The 21,265-nt window shown below is 57.4% G+C and overlaps 1 protein-coding gene across 2 annotated transcripts in view; it reads right to left on the bottom strand.

Moving 5' to 3' along the window:
* Positions 1–6: 6 nt before the first annotated feature.
* The window catches only part of CMIP (c-Maf inducing protein), a 129,375-nt gene continuing 108,116 nt past the window's right edge, over positions 7–21,265 (bottom strand). For both annotated transcript variants that reach the window (XM_034639430.1, XM_034639431.1), the window contains 11 exons: positions 15,727–15,792; positions 14,467–14,493; positions 14,157–14,205; positions 11,413–11,520; positions 9,162–9,278; positions 7,413–7,553; positions 6,696–6,743; positions 5,446–5,592; positions 4,455–4,560; positions 2,791–2,861; positions 7–203 (listed from right to left, as the gene is read on the bottom strand). In XM_034639430.1, the coding sequence (XP_034495321.1) occupies positions 150–203; positions 2,791–2,861; positions 4,455–4,560; positions 5,446–5,592; positions 6,696–6,743; positions 7,413–7,553; positions 9,162–9,278; positions 11,413–11,520; positions 14,157–14,205; positions 14,467–14,493; positions 15,727–15,792 (934 nt within the window). In that variant the 3' untranslated portion in view covers positions 7–149. The remainder of the gene's footprint in view (positions 204–2,790; positions 2,862–4,454; positions 4,561–5,445; positions 5,593–6,695; positions 6,744–7,412; positions 7,554–9,161; positions 9,279–11,412; positions 11,521–14,156; positions 14,206–14,466; positions 14,494–15,726; positions 15,793–21,265) is intronic.

Below are 21,265 nucleotides of genomic sequence, written 5' to 3'. Positions count from 1 at the left end.
CCCCCCTCCGCCCTCTGCCCCCAGAAAGACTCCCCCATCTATCTCACAGCCGGGACGCTGGGGGTGGGACCCCAGGACCGGCGCCCTACGGCTATTAGTCAAGAGTTGTGTGTTGCAGCTGCAAATGCCTTCCCGCCGAGCCGGGAGCTTCACCAGGCTTCTGTGTAGCGGACGTCCACCTCCTTCAGATTGGGAAGCTTGGCCTGCGGGGCAGCAAGGAGGAGCCGGTCCCTTCCAGCACCCGGCGCCGCGGTGCCCGGCTCCCCTGCCTCAGCGGCTGGGGGTCCCGCCCTACCCTCCCCACTGTGCCACGGGGGCTTCCTGGAGTTCAGAGCGGGGTGACCTCGGGGAGAACACAGCACACGGGGTGTGCCCAGCCCCGGAGACGGTGGGTGACAGCTGCTGGGTCTTCCACGCCCCCTCCTCTGAGAGGCTGTGCACCCCTGGCTCTGTAGGCGGGAAGCCTGGGTGTGAGCCCCGCTCTGTTACTTGCTGGCCAGAGGACTCAGGGCAGAGCCCCCAGTCTCTGGGAGTCTTGGCAGCATCTGTGAAGCGAGCTGGGTCCAGCCTCCGCTCCCAGGGCGGCGCTAAGGACGGAACACCTAAGGCACAGCAGCGCGGGACTCTCTGCGTCGCCTATCCTATTGCTCCTAGACCCTCATCGCCAGCAGTCGGGCAGGGAGTGGAGTGGGATCACTGATGCCCGCAAGGGCAGGTCCTGGGGGAGGGGAGATTCTCCCCGCTCAGATCAGACTAGACGATTCTACATGCAATAGCTCAGAGCCGTTTCCCGTTCTCCATCCCTGCTACCCAGACACAGCTCCTGTCTTCCTCCTTTCATGAACAGCTGGCTGCTTCTCCACAAGGCTTCCCTGCACTCCCTCCCTTCCCCCTTACCCCGTGTACCGGCCGGCCAGGGCGACCTGCGACCTGTGACTGCGCGTGCATACACACAAGCGCGCACAGCTCCTCGGGGCTTCTCTCCTGGGCCTGGCTCACAGCCCCGCTGCCCAGGCAGAGGTGACACCCTGAGGGCCTGCAGTCACCTGTGCAGCTCCGTAAAAAAAACTTTAAGCCAACTTCTCAAAATCAGGAGACCGCAACACGCGGACGTGGTTTCCAGGTTCTCCTGAAAAATGGGAAGCTCTGGCTGGACGGGGCAGCGAGCTGAGTGGCCTTGCCCGCCTGGCAGAGCCAGGCCGCCTCCCCAGCAGCAGGAGGGCCGCCCCCAGGCTGCTGCGATCCCTGCGGCACAGAGGCTGGGGCGTCACCCCAGGACCCGCAAGTTGGCGCCACGGGTCTCTCGAACGCGTGAAAGGGGCTTTTCTCCACAGCTGGCTGACTACATACACCCTTTGCTGCTCGGCTGCAGGGTCTGGATCTGTGCTCCTCCAACTTCCGGGGGCATAGCAATTCTTGGTAGTGGGGCAACAATGCCCACCTGGACTGGAGAGGAGGCCTGAAGTCTGCACCTGGGACAAGCCCCTTGGGTGGCACTCAGGCCAGCTCCACCCCTGCCCCTGAGTGCTGCTCAGGACGCTTTGCTCTCTCTTCTGGCCGCCCTCCCGGCTAACTTGCTTCTCAAACCCTCCTTCTGTGGAGGGTCTTCTGTACCAGTGAACAGGGCTGGCTGTCCCCTGTGCCTTCCCTGCTGGTCCGTGAGCCCTGTCCTGCCTGGCTTACTGCGTTTATCTGTCTGCCGGGCTGAGCTTCCTCCTGGACAGCGGTGAGCCAGATGCACCCAGCGTGCGCCTGGCACATAGTAGGTGCTTCCAAAGTGGCTGCGGGTCTGCCTGAGCTGGAGGTGGGAGTGGAGGTGCGGGGGGGGCCCTGCTGGTGAGGATTCCCTCCGAGTGGCTTCCAGAGTGTGAAGGTGCCAGTGGGCTGGTGGTACCATCTGGCCGCCTGGGCCAGCCCTTCTGACCTTGGCACTGGCTATCTGCGGCCCTGCTCACTCCTTCTGGGGCAGATGGTACCGGGCCCATGGGTCGGGGGCAGGAGGCTGCTGAAGGCCCAGCTTCCCTAATCCCCAGGACTTGTTTTACAAACAAAATGTGCCCTGCCTTTTCCCACCCAGATCCTTCTTCCTTTCCCCAGTTTTATCTTGCCAACCTAGCCCAGACTGCCAGTCCAGGCTCTTATCTGTGTGACTGCACCAGCCCCATAAATGTGCTTCCTGTTTCTACTCTTGCTTGCACCACCTCCCGCCCCCACAAAAAATCAGTTTTCCTGGTAACGGCCAGAACAAGCGTTTATAAGCATAATTCACCATATTGCCTAGAGCCTCTGAAAGCTTTCTACTGAACCTGGATGAAATCTGGAGCCCTTCTGTGACCTGAGGCCTTATTCAGTCTGGCCCCAGTCTATTCTTTCTTACTCTCTAGTCACATCTGCCACAAAGTCAGTTCATGCCAACCCTTTCTGCCTCAGGACCTTTGCACTTGCTTTTCCTCTCACCCTTTGCATCTGTGGCTTATCTTTTAGGTCTCAGCTTATGTGGCCTCTACTTCAAAGGGACCGTCCCCGAGGATCACATGCCAAACAGGCCCTCCCTATTTCCCATCTACCCATTCCCTGCTGGCTTCCTCTTTATCACTCCTTTCAACCTGCCATTATTCCATTTACTGCCTTATCTGCTAGCGTAACAGCCTTCCTGCTGGAGAATAAGCTCCACGAGGGTGAAGAACCAGTATTTAGATGCTGTTGGATGGAAGGAAGGAAGGAAGGAAAGGGAGGGAGTGAGGGAAGGAAGGAAGGAAGGAGGGTGGGAGGGAGAGAGGGAGGGATTACCTTCAGATCTTCATAGGTGTCGGCCGAGAGCTTGGTGCTGTTCATGTTTAAGCTGCAGAGACTCTTCATGGCTGTACAAGGACAGACAGACACAGTCATGAGGTCAGTGAGACCCCCACAAGGGTAGCTGCAGGTATGGGGCAGTCAACCTGGGGGGATGACTCTCGTGGCCCAGGCCCCCGATGAGGAGAGGAGTGGGAGAAGTGGAGCTTTAGGGGCACGGCCAGGGGCCACCAGGACAGAAAACCTGTTTCAGGCAGACACGGGTCTGGGCCCATGTTCTGTCCCTGCCCTCTGAGCCTCCCTCCTTTCTCGTCCCACTGTCACTCCCTCCACTGCCTGTACCCCAAATGTCCTCAGAGCTTGCCTGCCATATCGAAGATCAGCCCCAGGGGACCAGGCCTGGCCCATCCCCCAGGGGAATTCTGGAAGCTCTCCCGGTAGGGCTGACCCAGGCCCCAACTTCTTGAAAGCAGGTCTCAAACTTCGGTTTGGTCAGGAGTCACTCATTAGAGATGCGATGCTCTGCCCCATTCCTTGGGGCGCTAAGCCAGGGGCTGTGCGACTCCAGTGACAGTATCCAAGGAGCACATTTGTACAGAAATGTCTCCAAACCTCATCTTCTCTGCCTTCCATTACTCCTGTCTCCTGTCCCCACCCCTCCCAAGCCATCTGGAGTTTGCCAGCAACCCTTCAGGTGCCACGGCCACTGCCCAGCATACCCCTCCTCGGCCACTTCCTACATACGTGTCTTGTCCACCCAGATTCAGTCACCTCCCTGGGAAGCCTTCCTCGACTCCTCCCAGCCGAGGCATGGGGCCTCTGGTCTAAATCAGTGGGTCAGAAATGGGAAGTGCAGATTCCCAGGCTCAGCACCCAAGAACTTAGTCTGGGATATTAGGGTTGGGGTACGGGAATCAGCATTTCTGGGTTCCCCGAGTGTGAATGTGTCTGTATGTGTGTATATACATATATATATGTGCGTGTATTTAAAGATTTACTTATTTTAGAGAGACAGCACATGTGCGAGTGGGGGGAGGGGCAGAGGGCGAGAATCCCAAGCAGACTTCCCGCTGAGTGCAGAGCCCAATTTGGGGACTGATCCCACCACCCACGAGATCACGATCTGAGCCTAAACCAAGAGTTGGACGCTCAACCGACTGAGCCACCCAGGTGCCCCTTCTATTAGGGCAATGCTTTTCAAACTTGAACAGTGCATGGGAATTGCCTGGGCATCCTGTTAAAATGCTGTTTCTGAGTCAGCAGGTCTGGGGTGAGACCTGAGAATTTGCACCTCTAATCCCAGGGGATGGCTGCCGTGGCTTGGTCAGGGCAGCCGGGCAGCATGTCCTAGAGCACTTTCCTTGAACCTGCTTCCTCAGGCAAGTATCTGGAGGATATGGATACTCATTTTTCCTTTTCTTCTAGAATATAAGGTCCCCGAGGTCAGGGGTATTTCCCCTCTTGTGCTGTTCCTAGCACCTGGAACGGTGCCTGGCGCACAGCAGGTGCTCCCCAAACACGTGTCGGTTGAATGAATACATCCCAGCACACAGCAAGAGTGCACGATGCAGTCCGCGCTTAGCCGAGGTTTGCTGAATGCACGCACGCATGCACGCACGCAGCAGGCCCTCACCCCCCCTGGCAGCCCCCTCGGTACTCACAGCTGAGGGCCAGCAGGCCGGCGTCGGTGACGGGCGTCTCGCACAGGTTCAGCACCTGGAGCATGGTGAGGTGTTCCGACAGGAGCCGCAGGCCGGCGTCTCCAAACTGTGGAGCACAGAACCTCTTAGCCCTGGGGCTCGACCAGCCTCCCCCAGGCACCCAGGGAAATGACTTTGAGCTTGAGGCTGGGGTAGCAGTGGAGGAAGGCGATGGGCACAGAGCCACGGTTCTCCAAGCCCCAGGGGTCTGGGCTGCTCTCACTTCTCTCCAAAGACTCAATGCTTCTCCTGACCTGGGTTCGAGTCCAGCTTCTGCTGGTGGGATGTGGGCCAGGCAAGGGCCATCACCGGGAATCTTGCTGTCTGTCAAGGAGGGCTTTGAACTCAGTGGCTCCGGCTACAAGTGGGGGCCAAGGCAGCTTTTCCCCGGGGCAGGACAGTGGGACGGGGCGGGATGGGCCTGGAAGGCAGACTGCCAGGAACACCCTGGTTTCTTTTCTGTAAAACGAGGGCGCTGGTGGGGCTACCCATCCCAGGGTTGGCGTGGGGACCACACGCACTGATCCACGCGAGGTGCTCAACAGCGCCAATGATCCTGAGCACGGGCAGCAAGCAGCCGTGGGCTGTGGTTATTGTGACAACAAAAAGACCCACGAGCTGCCCGTGTGCTCCCCAGGCAGGTGCGTGACACCAGCCCACCTCTTAGCCCTGCCTCTCAGGGCTTCTAAGACTTGGCCCTGCACATCCCTGCCCTGGGCCTTAGCAATTCCACCTCTGAAACGGGCTTCAGGAGATCCTAAACCTCCCCTGGCCTCGGGAGTGGGCGTTGAGCGGCGGAGGGGTGTGGTAATCAAGAGACGGGGCCATGGGCTCTGGGAAGAAAGGTCAGCCATAGAGGAGGGCGCAGAGCAGGTACAGAGCAGGGGTGCGCTGGGGCACGGAGGCGGGTGCAGGCTGTGGGGGCGGTGGGTGCCTGGCAGGCAGTGTGCACCTGAGTGGACCACAGGTTGAGCTGCTTGAGAGAAGGCAGTTTGATGAGGTGCTCAGCGCAGGCACTGGTTACGTTGGTGAAGGCCAGACTGAGGTTCTCCAGGTTCCCGAAAGAGCCGGAGCTCAGCAAACGAGCCAAGTCGGCGTCCTGCAAACAGACAGGCAGCTGGGGTCTTGGGGAAGGCCTCGGACTGCCAGCAGCTCCTGAGAGCCCTTCGGACCCCTCTCCCCACTTCTCTCCCTTGCCCTGCAGAGAGCTGTAGCTGGGGGCAGCAAATCCCCAGGAGGTGGGGTGACACTGTGGCTCGGAGGGGTTGGACCTAGGGGGCTGTCGGGGAGGGAAGGGCTGCTTCCACGTCCCTGTGGGTGAGGGAGAAAGCCTCCAGTGCTGTGACTCACACCCTGAATCATCGACTGGGGTGTTCTGAGGCCACGTCCCTCCCACAGGCATGTGTGCGTGCATGCGCGTCTGTGTGTGCCTGGTCAACTCACCCTCCCAGGCAGCGGCTGTGCCCATTTCCCACCTGCAAACACTGAAGCCCCCCAACTCTGAGGCCTGTGTAGACCGATGCATGTGTGAGCACCAGACCGTGAGGTCACGGAGGGGAATATCCGTTCTCCCTTCCACCTTAATGACTGAACCCTTGAGTTTTAGTGGTCACACAGCTGCCCTGAATAAAGGCTAATCTCCCAGCTAGGTGTGGCCATGTGCTGAACCTGGACGATGGTGTACAGGTAGATGTGTCCACTAGAACTTTCAGAAAGTCCTGAAAGGGAAGGGGCATGTTCTTCTTTGCTATTCCTCCTTCTGCTGGTTTGAATGTAGACGTGATGGCTAGAGCCTGAGCAGCCTTTTTGGACCATGAGGTGGAAGTCTCATGCCAAGGACAGTGGGGCAGCAGGAGAGAAGGGACTAAGATCCCTGAAGACTTGTAAATGGGGGTGGAAAGAGGCACCAGCTTCATAGTGTTATTGTGGTGATAAAATGAACTTATAACCCAGTATCTGGTATGTAAATGCTTCATGTATGTTAGCTATTATTACTATTATTAACTGGTAACGTATCAATATCAACAATAATCTACCACATTCGGTTTCCTGCAACCCAATTCCCTCCTGGAAAAGCTGGCCTGTCAAGGACTATGTTGTTCGTGTTCACTTCCACCAGACACTCTCTGCTGTTCCCCAGAGGGGAGGCCTAACCACCTCCTTCCCTCCACCCAGCCCCACAGAAGAATGAAACCAACTTACTGTGGACTTGGAGGGCAGTGTTAGCCTAGTAGGCCCACCTTTCCTTTGCTGCAACAGAAAAACCAGACTGATTACGACCCATTCTTTCCCCTGAGCTTCCATCTTACACATCCCCTCCCCATTAACATCACGCACAGTGCCAGGTTCATTTCTGGGTGGTAGAAGGCAACATTGTGGTAGAAACACCAGCAGGGGAAGGGAGACAGTGAAGCCCCTTCAAGAAGGGAGTGTTAGCATGCAGCTACTGCTGGAGGCCTCTGGATCATGTCTCAGAGGCATCCCACCTGTGCAGAGAGAAAGCTGGGGTATTTACACACCCTCCCCTATCAGCCACCAGGTCAGAGCTGCTCCAGGGGACCAGGGGCATGAGTTCACTGCCACTCTGAAGTCCAGCACTGGTGCCCTTAAAGAATGGCCTAAGGAACATGGATGATGTTGGGGGGCATGCCAGTGTCTGGCATGCATGACTCTGGGGGTGAGGACGCATTCCTGGCACGGCCAAGGAGGAGCTATGTGACTGTGGGTCACTGACTTGACCTCTCTGCGATCATCTGGGAAGTGGCAGGTGGCAGTCCCGACTTCTCTGGGTCTGCAGGAGGACTCCCTGGGACAGAGGCCCATGCAGGTGCGGTGGTCCTGGGCTCTGCCCTACCATACCCCACCTGTGCTCTCTGGCTGGCCCAGCTCTGGAGCTGCGGAGCCAGGCTGTGGACTCACCAGCTCCTTGAGCTCCCGCTGCCGGTCACACAGCTGCTCGTACATGCGCTTGCCCACACCCGTGCTCTCCAGGGTTGAGATGATCTGCAGCTGGGTGTCGTTGTTGTCGATGATGTTGTATTCCAGCATCAGGCACAGGATCTGCCCGAGAGCAGGGGAGGCACCTTACAGCTAGCCTGAGACTCTGGGCAGGGCTGCTCCTTGCAGGCGCAGAGGGCCAAACCTTCGGCCTGGGCCAACAGCCCCACACACCAGAGGAGAGGGGTCTATGGATAAGCTCAGTGTACTTTATGCAACCCAAAATCTTATCCTGAAAATGAGCAACCTTGCTCTCCCCTCTCTGCATTTCTGCCTGCGTCATATTGGGCAAATCACCAACTGCAGCTTCCCATCCATATGATGGGAACGTTTGTGTACACCCAGCTGAGCACAGAGCAGGCCCTTGGCAAACACATGAAGAAAGGATGCATGCTAGGACCTGAAGGGTTGGTAGGGAGCCCAAAAGACAGGACACCTCCTTCCATCCCTAGTTCCCCCCCTTTGCCTGGCACACGGTTGGTGCTCAAGACATGCTCACTGAGTCAAACTGGAGCCCCGGGGAACACCTGCCGCATCCTGCCTCCTGGGGCCTCGGGTGGCTGCATGCCTCACTCTGCTTCCCAGCCCTCCTGCCCGGGCTTCACGTGCACAGCCTGGCCTCCAGATTTCCTTTCCGATGATGACTCCCCGTCCAAGGAGAGTCCACCTGGCCCAGGCCCTCACAGCATGGCTCACCTGCCTCCCGGCTCCCTGCACACCCCTGGCCCTGCAAGTCCCCTGCACGAGCACGTGGATGAAGCTCCAAGATCCTCACCAAGGCCTCCGGACACCTCGTAGGCTCTTCAGGAATCCCCAACATCTTGCCCCTTGCCTCAGCCGTCCTGGCCTCCTCCCTGTTCTCACACCACACCTTCTCCTACTGCAGGGCCTGGCCTGTGCTGCTCTGGCCTGGACACCATGCTCCTGACTTCTTCGGAACTCTTTGCCCCCAAATCTCACTGCAACTCTTAGTGGCAGGGAGAAAGCTCTGGGGCTCAAATTCTTGGGATGCTCTTCCCACTAAGAGGTGTTCTCAGCCCCAGCCCCTTGACTTGGGCTGGCACGTCCCCTGGGTAGCATGTGGCACAGTGACACCGGCTGACTTGGAAGGTGCTTGAGGAAGAGCAATACGGCTTCTGCCCGTCTGCCTTTGGACAGCTGCTCTGGGAGCCTCAGGCTTCTGGGGACTTTGGGAGGAGACAGACAAGAATTGGGCCAGGCGTGTGCTCCCTGGTGTGCAGGAAGGCGCAGCCCCAGGCTGCTGCGTGGAGAGAGGCCCGAAGTCCCAGATGCTTTGGCCTCCCCTTGAGAGACCCAGAGTGAGAACCTGTCAGTTGAGCCCAGTCACCCCAAGATCTGTGAGTCAAATAAATGAGTGTCATTGTTTTAAGCCCCCGTTGGGGCGGTCTGTTACACAGCAATAGACAAATGGAACAGAAACCTCCCCTGATCCCTTGGGTCAAAACAGATCACAAGTGAAACGGATAACTTATTTGAGGGAGACCGCACGCTCCTGCGAGGCTTAGGACAGGCCAGGGCTACACCTGCCTCATCGGCGGCTGTGTTCCCAGCTGCTTTAACAGCTCTGGGCTCCTACGAGGTGCTCAGTCAACAAAGGTGAAGGCCCGAACGAGACAGCAGCCTTACCAGGGACTTGGGCCAGCTCCTTACCTCCACCATGGTCTGGTTCCCCCTCAGCGCCAGGAGCATGCAGGGGCCCAGCTTGTTTTCCGCCAGGGAGAGCAGGAATTTTTTGGTCTTGTAACAGGAGCCCATGAGGATGTGCACCTGCGAGGAGAGACAGCCCGTGTGAAAAGCAGTGGCCACCACGGGGCTGTGGCCCGAGACGCCTGCTTCTGGGATGCTGGAAGGATTCCAAAACCAGAAGGCCCACCCCACATCCTATCTGGACACTAGATCTGAAATGATCATCAGACCCCCTCCCAGGGGGACTGAGAAGACCCCCCCCCCCACATGTTCCAATGTGGATGAACCTCACGGATATGGTGCTAAGGAAGCCAATCACAAAGGACAAATCCTGTAGGATTCCATGCACGTGAGGGACCTGGAGCATCGGACTCGGAGGCAGGAATAGAGTGGTGGTGGCCGGGGGGGGGTGTTAGTGTTTAGGGGGCACAGTGTCACCATATGCAGGACAGAGAACAGTAGGGAGCTCCGCCTCCCCTTTCCCAAACTCTCTGGGAGCTCTAAGGGATGCTGAGTGATCCCTGCCCCAGAAATCCAGGAACTGGCAAATTCTGCCCCACCCGGGTTCCAAGCAGGGCAGCCACTGAGAAAACGGGGTTTCTTTCTGACGTATCTGGAGGTGGCACCCAAGGGCAGGGGGCCCCAACCAACAGGGCTGGGGGCCCAAACACTTGGTGTGCTCCCCCCTCCAACTTCGTGCGATAGCAAACGCCCTTCCATGGTTGGAAACGGCAGCCTAATCAAGGGGACCTCTCCTGCGCCCTGCGTCTCCATGGAAACGAGGCGCTGCCATCCCAGGGGCTGGCTGCTTCCTTTTCCATGTATATTTTTTCCGCTCCATCATTAACAACTCTGGCACACGGACTCAATCTCTCAGGCTGGGAAGCTGCCAGCTCGCCGGCTTCTCTCTCACACTGAGTCCCCACATCAAGGGGTGGGGGTCCACCGGCTGTTGCCATGGTGAAGCTGTGACATCAGGGGAGCCCTCGTGAGAGGTGGGGGAGGTGCAGGCAGGCAGAGGCCAGCATCTCCAGGGCGCACAGGGCACCTGAGAGGGGCTGGTCAGGCAGCGGGTGAGGAGTGGGGGGCCAGTGCGTAAGGAAGAGGCTCTAAAAATAAGTCCCTTTCAAGAAAGATTCCAGAGGCAGCGCCGGATTTGTCGTCACTGCAGAGAGCTTTGTGAGCTGCCGCCCCGCTGCACGGGTGGCCTGGCAGAGAGACAAGACCGACTGCAGCCGTCACCTCTGAGCAAGCCGTGCGCTAGGCCCCAGCGGGGCGCCCCGCATCCACTGTTGCGTGCACTGGCGTGGTGAGCCTGAGACGCTGGCACTCCACTCCCTGGCTTACAGATGAGGCGGCAGAGCCCAGGTCGCCACGCGAGCGCACAGCCGAGCCTCCATCTGAATCATGTTTTCTCAAGGTTGGGAACAGGCACAGTCCCAGAGCCCAGCTGGCCGTGTCAGCAAGCAGGACAGCCGAGGTCCCTGGCCGCTGGGAGGGGAGTCTGTGCCCCCTTCAGGAGACACACATGCTGCCACTGGCATGGGCTTGGGTCAAGGGAGGGACACGGAGGCTGAAGGCCTGTGTGACCTTGGGCAGGCCACGAGACCTCCCTACGCTGCTTCAACACAGGTGTACTTAAGGGGGGAAGGCTGAAGATGAAGAAACGGTGCATGTGAGGCGTCTGACACAAAGAAAGTACTGGAAGTCACCGGGGGTGCAGTTACTGGTTTGGTGACCTCAGATCTCTGCTCTCCAAGGTGAGACGATCATCCTGACCTTGGCTTCTCGAGGCAAAGATCAGGAGAACTGGTGGGTTTGCAGTGCCTTCTGGAAGCCTGTGCACACCAAGCCCTCAGGGGCCCAAAGTGAACGCTGCCGCTACAATGAGCTGTGTGAGCTTGGGCGGTGAGCGCCTGGGGCTTCAGCCGCCTGGTCTGTGAAGTGGGGTAACGGAAATCGTCACCTCCTCATGGAGCTGAGTGGGACTGAGTGAGGGCAGGAGTTTCAAGTCCTTGGCCGGGCCCCCGCTCAGGTGAGAGACACCAAGGGACACTTGGGGTCGTCACCTTCATCACCATCTTCAGCTTCGATGCTGAAGTGTGGAAATTCCCAGGCTGGCCACCACTGCCAGATCGGGGCAGCTCTGGGCCCGGCAGGAGAGGCAAAGCCGGGCCCACCCGCCGTGCCCAGCGAGGGGTCCTGGCCCACATACCATGCTGGCGAACAGCTCCCCATCGTCGTCGCAGGCCACCCCTCCAGGGCTGTAGAGCTGGAACCAGCCGTCCTTGCCGGCCCGCACACTCAGCAGGCACGAGTGCACCTGCGGCAGAGGGGGGCACAGCTGTCAGTCCCGAGGGCCCAAAGGAGCCCAGCAAATGATAAAGGCTCGGACAAGTCCCGCAGTTAAGAAACCTGTTTCACTTCTGTCCAGCAACTCCCACCTCCTACTAAATACCATGGAAGGCCTTTTAGGAAAAAGTGTGGCATCCATAAACTGCGAACTCCAGCCATTCACCTTCAGCTCCGAGGGATGAAGGGCCAGGCCTGGCTTGGTTAGTTGCCCTGAACAAAAGCAAGTCTATGGCCAAATCGGGGTGGGGGGAGAGGAGGAGAGGCTCAAAGCAACAGCTCAGACTCAGTCCCCTTTTCGCCTATGACCTTCTCAGGGGGTGGAGGGAGTTCTTTTTCTCCCTTCTCTCTCTGTGCCTCTAACTCCTCTCTCCTGCTCTCTGGCCTCAACTCCCCCTGAACCTCTGTCCTGCTCACTCTCAGGGCACCCGCTCCCTCCACTGCTGGGGTCTGCACCTCCCTCTGAGTCTGTGCCTCTCCCTGGAAGGCTCTCTGTCCAGGGTGGGACAGTTCCGTGCACAAGTACAGCTCTCTCTGTGGGTCTCAACTGTCTTCCCAGAGTTCTGCATGTCAGTGTGTGGGTGGGCATGTGTGTGCAAACACGTGTGCGTGTGTGTGTTTGGAAGGAATTCCACATCCACCCCGGCCCCTCCTATAACTGCAGAGAGAGAGAAACAAAGGCCTTTGTTTCTTCCCCTCCTCCCTGTCCTCAGAAGAGAGCTGAGAGATGTGCCCGATCATTTCCTTCAGGAGTGAAGGACAATTTGCTGCCAAAAGCCACTTACTCACAGATATTCAATTGATCACAACCCACACACAAGTAAACAAAACCGAGGCAGTGGCGCTTTGATTTTTCCCTTGAGTTGGAAGAATATCAAATGTTAATTTGTCTGCTTCAAAGAAAGAAGGAATCAAGAGTATGAAACTCTATTCGGCAAATATATCAAACGATTTATAACTCTGGCTTCTTCAGGAGGGAGAAGGTGGGAGGGGAGAGTGAGGAAGAGAAACAGAATCAAAGGCAGAGGCATACAGGGGCCTGGAGCAAGGCCTGGTGAGGGGCCTGCTGGGGGCAGGGCCTCCCCCGCAAGACTGGCCCCTTGCTCTCCAGTCCCCCCGGGGCCTTGTGGATGGTACCGGGCTCGGAAAGCTCCCTGCCAGCACTTGGCTCTGCCTCTCCGCTCTGGGAAGCAGCTGGGACCACTTTTATTCCTCAGCTTCAAAGTCTGTGTTTGAACTAAAGGCTCCCTTTCCAGGGGAATTCTGAGAATCTGTCTTCACTCACAGGGAAGGATGGCTTAGACCAGCACTGGTATCCGACCACTTAAGAGCTCCCGACCTGCCATTTCTGCTTTTCCCACTGCCCTGAGGACCACTTTGGGAATCAGGGTTTATTTATTTATTTATTTTAATTTTTTTTTATTATATTATGTTAGTCACCATACAGTACATCCCTGGTTTCTGATGTAAAGTTTGATGATTCATTAGTTGTGTATAACACCCAGTGCACCATGCAATACGTGCCCTCCTTACTACCGATCACCAGCCTATCCCATTCCCCCACCCCCCTCCCCTCTGAAGGGGAATCAGGGTTTAGAATCAAGGTGTTTTAGAACTTGATCCTTCGAGAACGGTTTTACAGCAGGTCCTCAAGAGAGAATATTCTGGCTCCGTCAAGAAGAAGAAATCACTTCCTCCTCTGCCCATCCTTAACCTCTTGCTCTGCTGGGGGTACGTGTGTCGCGGTCTGTCCCCACTTGGAAGCCGGATACCCTCACATCCCAGGATTCATGGCCACGGAGAAGGGGGCTGCGAGCTCCACGGGGCAAGGCCAGCGTCCTGTTCGCTTCTGCAGCCCGGTCCGGCCCAGGGCTTCCGCCGCAGAGCTGGCCACTGGACCAGCTCGGGGAGCCACACTCGCCGGGTCTGAATCCTGCTGTGGCCACGTACCAGCTGTGTGACTGTGGGGATGCCCCTCAACTTCACGTTTCCAACTCTAAGAGGAGGGTACTTCCGAGGTAAATGGGGTGATGACGGGGGGGGGGAGTCAAGGAGAAAGCGCATGTGCCCGACACAGGGAGAGCACCGAAGCAAGGCTAGCTATCGCTACGCCAATACAGTGGGTGGAGGAACCCAGGCCCTTCTGAGTCCTTGCTCACACAGCCTCCGGCGGGGGGAAGCTGAGCTCTCCCGGAAGCCCAGATACTGGAGGAACAGAGTGGCCCTTCAAGGAGGCCCGCAGCCACCATGCCTGCGCAATGAAAGCCGGCTCAGATTCCAGCTCAGATGTCTTCCCTGGTTTGCTGCTTCTCAGGTCGGCAGCCTAACGGGGATCCACTGCTGTCTTGGAGCTGGCTGGGAAGCCCTGTGCCAGTCTGCCCCTAAAGCAAGGCCTGTGCTCCAAGAAGAAACCGCCAGCCGGGGGGAAACCACCTCTGGCTAGCCTGAGTTTATAGTAACGGACTGACATCACAGGCTGGGCACCCCCATCACAGGGGGTCGTTGTGTTTATGCACAAGGCAAGGAGTCTTTGGAAACCGTTCTGAATGCCCGTGGGAGAGAGAAGGCCCTGACAGGGTGCCTTCGAGGGAGGGAGGGAGGCCTCACCTCTTGTCTTGGGTCTTCAGCGAACCTCTGAATCACGTACTTCAGTTCCCTGAAACGGACAGGATGGCGGCAGAGTCATTCCCAGGGTCCTGGTTTGCGTGGACCGTGACAGGGGCGGAGGAGAGGGCCAGGGTGGGGGAGACTAGGGGAGCTGGCGGGGGTCAGAACTTCCAAAGAGGAGCCATGGCTGCCTCCCAGAATGCATGTGACCAAGAAGGGGTGGAAGGAGGGCTGGCCACGGAGGAACAGCCTCAGGAGAGAAGACATTTGCAATGGAAGAAGGTAATGAAGGCGTTGCCCCAATACTCACTTGGTGAACTTCTCATGTGCGAGAGCTCTGTAACAAAAATAGAGGGAAAACTGCAGTTAGCGGAGTGCTTTTGAAACCCACAATGATCCAAAGATCTTCCTCTAGGGACGGTGAGGCTTTGTCTGATCCGAAGAATGAGGAGGAAGTTGAGAATGAAACGCGGACATTTTGCCCCTCCTTGAAACTGCACAACAAAGGCCTCTTTGATGAGGCAAAGATCGTAGGAAAGGGAACGGAAGGGACAGAGCGCCGCCCCCCTCCCCGCCCTTGGGGCCCGCACCTGCGGACAGCAGCAGGCTGAGCGGGGTCGCCATGACCCAGGTGTGCTTGCTAATTGTTCCACCTCGAAGGTGCGGCTGCACTAAGTACCGCTGTACATCAGGGGGGCGTTCGGGGACCATTCTCCAAGTGAATTGCATCATGGGCCCACTGTCACTTGTGTCCCCGGGGCCGTGGGGACAGCAAATGCAGCCAATGACGCCACTGCTCTTTGGAGACAGCCGCGGCTCTCAGGAGTTAGATTTCTCCAGTCTTGAGTCCTGGGGGCCCCAGGGACGGGCCAGGCCAGCAAATGGGGCAATTACCGGGTGTAATGTCCCCCTTGGAGAGCCACATTTCATAAACACGGGCTCGTTAATCGGCTCCTGAGAGAGCCCTGAGCTGCCTCCTGAGGCCTGCCTTCTCCACATCTGTCAAAACAGAGACCTGGAGGCATTTTAGGGCCCAGTTACTCAGACAAAGCCTTCCCCTCAGGCCATTATCCACCAGACAGTTTTCTCCCTATTTTCCTCAGATAAATTCAATATTGAGATAAGGGCTGGCAAGAGAGAGCGGAGGGCCCATTTCTGGACCAACTCGCCCTGGAACACAAGCTAATAATCGTAACGGGCGCAATAAGAGCGCGTTCAGCATATCGCTGTATGGCACAGAAAGCAATTCCACGTGCATTATCCTGTGATTTTTACTGTGGCCATCGGAGAGCGCGCAGGCAGGGAGTCCTGGTCCCATGTGAAGCATAATCAGAATCGCTAACTTCGCTGCATGAAGGCACGGCGGGGAGGGCTTTGTCTGCCTTCTTAGCTCAGTGAATCCCTGCAATGCTGCAATGAGGTAATCTCCCCATTTTACAGAGTGGGGGGTGGTGGTGCCTCCCCAGCGGTCCCACAGCCGAAGACCAACTTCTCCATCTCCCGCTAGTGTCTGTGGTGTTCCCGGGGTGACTTGTGGACAACTGAGGTCAGAGACAGGTGTGGGACTTACTCTTTGGGGAACGGAATGGGTTGAAGCAAGCTGGCCAGGGACGGTCTCCAGTCATCATAGTCAGACCTAGAGAGACAGGGGGTAACAGTCAGGTTCGGATTGGACAAGGAGAGGTTTACCATGTGCTGTCACGGATGGCCCACGATGGGGCGAGGGTCTGGCAGAGACCTGCCCATAGCACCAACTCTGCTCTAGCCACCTCCCTGCTTCCAGGGAGCTGGGGAGACAAGCAGCTGGTGTCTACGGGCACGACAGACAGAACCTGTCCCGAGACCTCCTCATGGCAGCCAAAGGGGCCAGCCCTCCAGCTCCACCCCTCCCCTTTCCTCCTACCTCACCTCTGCACCCAGGTTACCAGATCGTTGTTCTTTCTGACTTTCAAATTATTGGGTTGAAATCCTAACCCTCACACCTTAGACTGTGTCTGTGTTTGGAGACACAGATGCAATGAAGGTAAAATGGGGGCCCTAACCCAGTGTGACAAGTGTCCTAATGAGGAAAGGAGACCAGGACACACACACACGCACACGCATGCACACACACACACTTTGGGAAGAAGACCCTGTGAGGACACGGGAAGAAGGGAGCTCACTGCAGGCCTAGGAGAGAGGTCCCAGAGGAAACCGACCCTGCGCACGCCATGATTTCACATTTCCAGCTTCCAGGACTGCCAGAAAATAACTTTCTGCTGCTGAAGCCACCTAGTCTGTGTAATTTTGTTGCGGCCACCTGAGCTGACTAGCAGAGGAGGCTTATGTTGGGAATGCAAAGGCATTTTCATCCTTGATCAGAACTGAGGGGCAAATTTATAGACTGATTCATAAAAAATAATAAATATATGCTATTTATTTGCAGTTTGGATCAACCCACCTGATTTATCAGGTGCTTCTCCTCTTATGTCCAGATAACAGTGTTTTAACAAAACAGTCCCTACGAATGACAGTAATAACAACAGGGAGAGTAATAGTAACGGAACAAAACTCAGCAGCTAGGACGGTGCCAGCATGTTGTCCATGTGCCACATGATGCCAAGAGCTTTACCTCTTTTTACTTACTCTTCACAGTAAAGTTGCTAAGATCAGTCAACAGATGGGGAGACTGAGGCGCAGAGGTTATCTGCACAAGCTACCACAGCTCTGACAGACAGCAGCTGAGGCCTCAGGTGGGAGCAGGCACTGGAGGGTCCTGCCCCCACCCCAGCCTGGGATGGACTGTTCCAGAACAGGGACACTAGCATGAATGACGAGGGGAGCTGCAATGTGCTGAGCGCTCCCTGCACGTCGGGACCATGGACCATGGGATCAGCCCGCCCACCACGAGTCTGTGTGACAGGCGGGGAGCAGTTCTGTGGCTGGTGAGGTGACCGCAGAGCTGTGCTGCAGAGAGAGGTCCCAGAAAGGGAAGTGACAGCTCCTGGAGGCCGCTGTGGGGTCAGCAGGGCCCCCCATCCCGCCCCCAGCACAGCTTCTGCCAACAGCCCCCGAGGAGGAGCCAGGAGGGTGGGGAGCAGGGGAAGGAACATGCAGGGCAAGGCAGAGCCTCAGCCTGAGGACGGACGGGCCTTCACCAGGCACTAGAGCATTCCCACGTGCCCTGGTTAATACAGACGCCCTGCCAGGCTGAATTCCCAGAACCCATTTTGCAGGAGGAAAACAAGGCCCACAGATGTTTCATATTTGTACAAATCACCCACTAGTTCTCTGGATTTGACCTCAGATGCCTCTGGGGCCGTGACCTCTGTTCCTGCCCCACCCAGCGCCTGTATCTGGTACAGCCCCTGACCTGGGTTCCCCTATTTCTCTGGTTTGGGGGAGTTCACTGTATAGTGAACCCAGAGGTAGCCAGTTCTCACCGACTGTCCTAGCTAGCCAGGCACCTCTGAGGTCCTAGTCTTTAACCCACACACAGCGGTGAGGCCACTGGAGCAGCCCCGCCTACGCTGAAGACTTCGGGGTGCCCAGGTGCACACACACCTTGCTTGCAGCAGCCCTGGGAGGGGCTGCATCTTATCTCTGCACCTGTCGGGTTGGGCGGCAGGCCAGGCAGATGGCTGGTGTCCGGAAGAGGCCTGTTGAGCTGTGGACCCAGCACACGCTAGGGAGCTACAGCCAGGGTCTGGGGTTCACTCCCATGTGGAAGGGGATGTGGACAAATGGAAGAGCATGCGTCCTCAGCTGTGCACTTGAGCGTGCAGTCTGACCTGGATCCTGCATTGATTGGGGCAAGAAGCTGGGTTCTGGCAGGAGGAGGTATCTGAACCCTTCATCCAATGGCCTGTGTTGGGGGGATGGGTGCTATAGTCAGACCCCTACTGACATCTGGTACTGCCCACAGGAGGGGCCTGACAGAACCTGGACTGGCCTGGGCAGAGGAAAGGACCCAGACTTGAATTATGGGCCTGTGGCCCTGGGGCTCCTTTCCACTTAGAATCTGGTGTTTCTCAAGCTTCTTACCAGCATCTGGTGGCGCTCCTCTGCTCCCCGCCCCGAGGAGCTTTCTCGACATTTGTTCCTGATGGTTCTCCCAATATGCTGTGTATCGGTTTACATGCTGCATGTCTGTACTTCACAGCAAAAGACAGTTGAGATCTTCTCATCCCCAGGAACCAGCATTTGCCCCCACCACCAAGGCACCGTTTACATAACGGTGACAGCCCTTTCCTGACCTACCTTCCTGCAGATACACCAGTGATAAAGTGGCAGCCTTCAGAATCCAGCTCCCACCGGGGAAGAGAATTCCCAGGAGTGCCTGGTGGCCTGAGCGGAGTTCTAACAGTGCCACCTGTGGAGATCTGCTGAGCACTCATGAAGCCATGCACTGGGCACAAACTTGCTCACGGATGCCTCAGAACTGGCACTCGAGGACTGCAGGGTATCACACCTGCCTTCCTGGTGAGACTGAGGCCCCACCTGAGTTCAGACAGCTGGGAAGTGGGAAGCTGGATCCACAGCCGGGTCCTTGGACTCCAGTGCCCAAGGCTGGGCACGAGCTCTGTGTGCCAGGTGGCTGGGTCCAGTGAGCCCACAGGATGTGGAGACCCCTTTTGACCCCATACCTGTGTGCTTCTTTTTTGGTGTGTGGGGGAGTCACTGATTTTTGTGGCAAGCCTGTCTTCCCTCTAAACCCCTCCCCACAAACCCCCTCACCTGTCTGATTCATAGTTTCCAGAAAATCTAAAAGTAACAGGAGCAAACACCGTAGAAAGAGCTTGTTGTGAGCAGAGGCTCTTCCAAAAGGACGCACGGATCAGTTCCTGTGTCCCTCCGAGAAAACTGCTGAGCTGGATGCACTTGCCATCCCCATTCTGCAGATGTGAAAACTCTCAGGGAAAGCACTGGCCCAGGGTCGCACAGCTGGTAGGAGCTGGGGCTCAAACCCAGGAGCCTGGCTCCCACATCTGCGGTCCTATTCACTGAACGGCACGATGTCACGTCTCCTGCTCCCACCTGTGCAGGAAGGCCACTTCCCTTTATTGAAAAAGGCACTTATTAGTTTTTCTTTGGCTTTAAAAAAATAAAACATGTTCTGTGTAGAAATGCCATTAAATACAGAAAACTCCGAGGAGACTTTAAATCACTCCTCATCAGTGGATATGAGAGGCCATGGAGCTGGGGCTGTGCCAGGTGCATGCTGGGCTTCAGGGCAGCAACAGAGCCTGGCCTGGGTTCACTCTTGCGCAGAAGGGGACTTCAACGAGCCCGTTCCACAGAACAGTGAGGGTCGTCTGCATTCCCGGGGTGCTTGAGCTTGGCCTCCTGCCGGCTCCATCTTGGCAGCTCACACAGGACTGAGAGTGGGGGACATGGGCACAAAGAGGAAGACTCCTTTCCTGCCTCGGCCGGGCCCAGTTCCAAGACTGCTGTTAGCTCCTGGCCCTGCTCCAAATGCCCGGGCTAACTGGTTTGGGGGTGCACAGCAGGTGTGCTGGGCAGAGGCTGGGTGGCCCGGGGCTAGCCAAGCCCAAGGGATGGGGTGTAGGACGCCTGTAACCAGCAGAGCCCCTGCCATGAGCAGCTAGAGAGCAGCGCCAGCCTCAGGGCTGGCGGACCAGGCTGGCCTGGGATGGAAGGAAGAATGGCGGCTAGGCAGGAAGGGGCCTGCCCACCCAGCCCGGGGAAGAAGATAGCTAGGCCCGCTCTGCACTGATGGAGGAAAGGGAGATACGGCACCTTGAGTGTCCCAAAGGCCTCTGATGACCTGCAGGTGTCAATCACCTAACATTTAGTCCTGACATTAATGGGGCCAGGCTGGCTCTAGAACTCCCCAGACCTCCCAATGAGGTCAGGGCAGCTGCCGAAGGTCACAGAGCTAATAAGGGGGGAAGCTGGACTCGGTGAGCATGAGGCCCAGGTCTCCAGCCTCACACTGCACTCCATGGGTGGTTTAGAAGCCAGATGGCTGAGACCGCCTTTCTCCTGCTGTGGTGGGCGTGGGTAACACCAGGGACAAGCTGGAGAGGTGAGGGGGTGGACACAGGAAGTGGGGACAGGGTGGTTCCCAGGGCTTGGGGCAGCTGCTTTGGCCTGGAAGACATACAGCGTATGCTCAGCGGAACCGTAAGCCAACTTGACAGCTGCTGCCTGAACCAAAGCTCTAAGCTGTCCTGGGGACAAGATGCTTCCTCCCAGCACACGGCTTCCTCCTGATTCCCAGAACTTCTGCACGATGCACGCCGAAGGCTGCCCTACCCGCAGAACAGCAGCTGACGCACCAGCCAGAGGGCAGGTGTGCTGTGCCAGCCTCGAGAAGCCGGAAGTTCCCAGCACACTGGCCTGCGTCAGGCAGCCCTGGCCCTGACAGCCGCACACACAAGAGCATCCAACCCGAACCCCAGCTCTCTCGGGCCACAAGCCAGAGAGCACAATGCGGTGGCCCCCTGGGGTGGCGGCGTCAGACTCCAGCAATGCTTGGGACTTGGTCCTGGTCCCTCCAGCCCAGCCACCCTCCCTCTCCAGCTCTCAGGCTGTTGGAGGCTGTTTCAGCCATTCCTTGCCGGACAGGGTTTCCAAGCCCCCAAACAATCCTCCCTCCCTGCACCAAGCCTCCAGTGTTCACAGCAGAGCTGCGGCATCTGGCCGGGACAGTTCTTTACCTAGCAGCACCGTCCTGGGTAATGTAGACGCTTGCCTCCCACATTCTCACTACGCCGCCCAGTCTTTAGGACAGCCCCAAGTCTGTCTGCATTTTCCCCGAAGGCCCCTGAGGGATGAGGCATCTTCCAGGTCACCTCCAGCCCAACAAGACCTCTTTCAAAACGCGGGTGTTTGCAAAAGATCAAGTAGCCAGATCTGAGCTGGTCAGAAGAATGGATGTGCCCACCACTCCCTCATGATGGCTGTTCTTTTCTCTTCCTGGACAGAAGCCTGTCCCCTTGCTGGTGGCCTCCTGTGGGCCAGCAGCCTCCCCTACTCTGTCCCACCAAGCGGGTGATGTCACCATTTTTCCTAGTTGGTGCTGCTCAGATGCAGAGGGACTAAGAGCAGATCAGTCGGGCCCCCTGACATTTAGCACAGAGCCGGACCCAGGGTACCTGTGCCCC

Source organism: Ailuropoda melanoleuca, chromosome 12 (assembly GCF_002007445.2).
Source record: "Ailuropoda melanoleuca isolate Jingjing chromosome 12, ASM200744v2, whole genome shotgun sequence".
NCBI classification, from domain to species: domain Eukaryota; kingdom Metazoa; phylum Chordata; class Mammalia; order Carnivora; family Ursidae; genus Ailuropoda; species Ailuropoda melanoleuca.
This window is presented reverse-complemented; position numbering and strand designations above follow the sequence as displayed.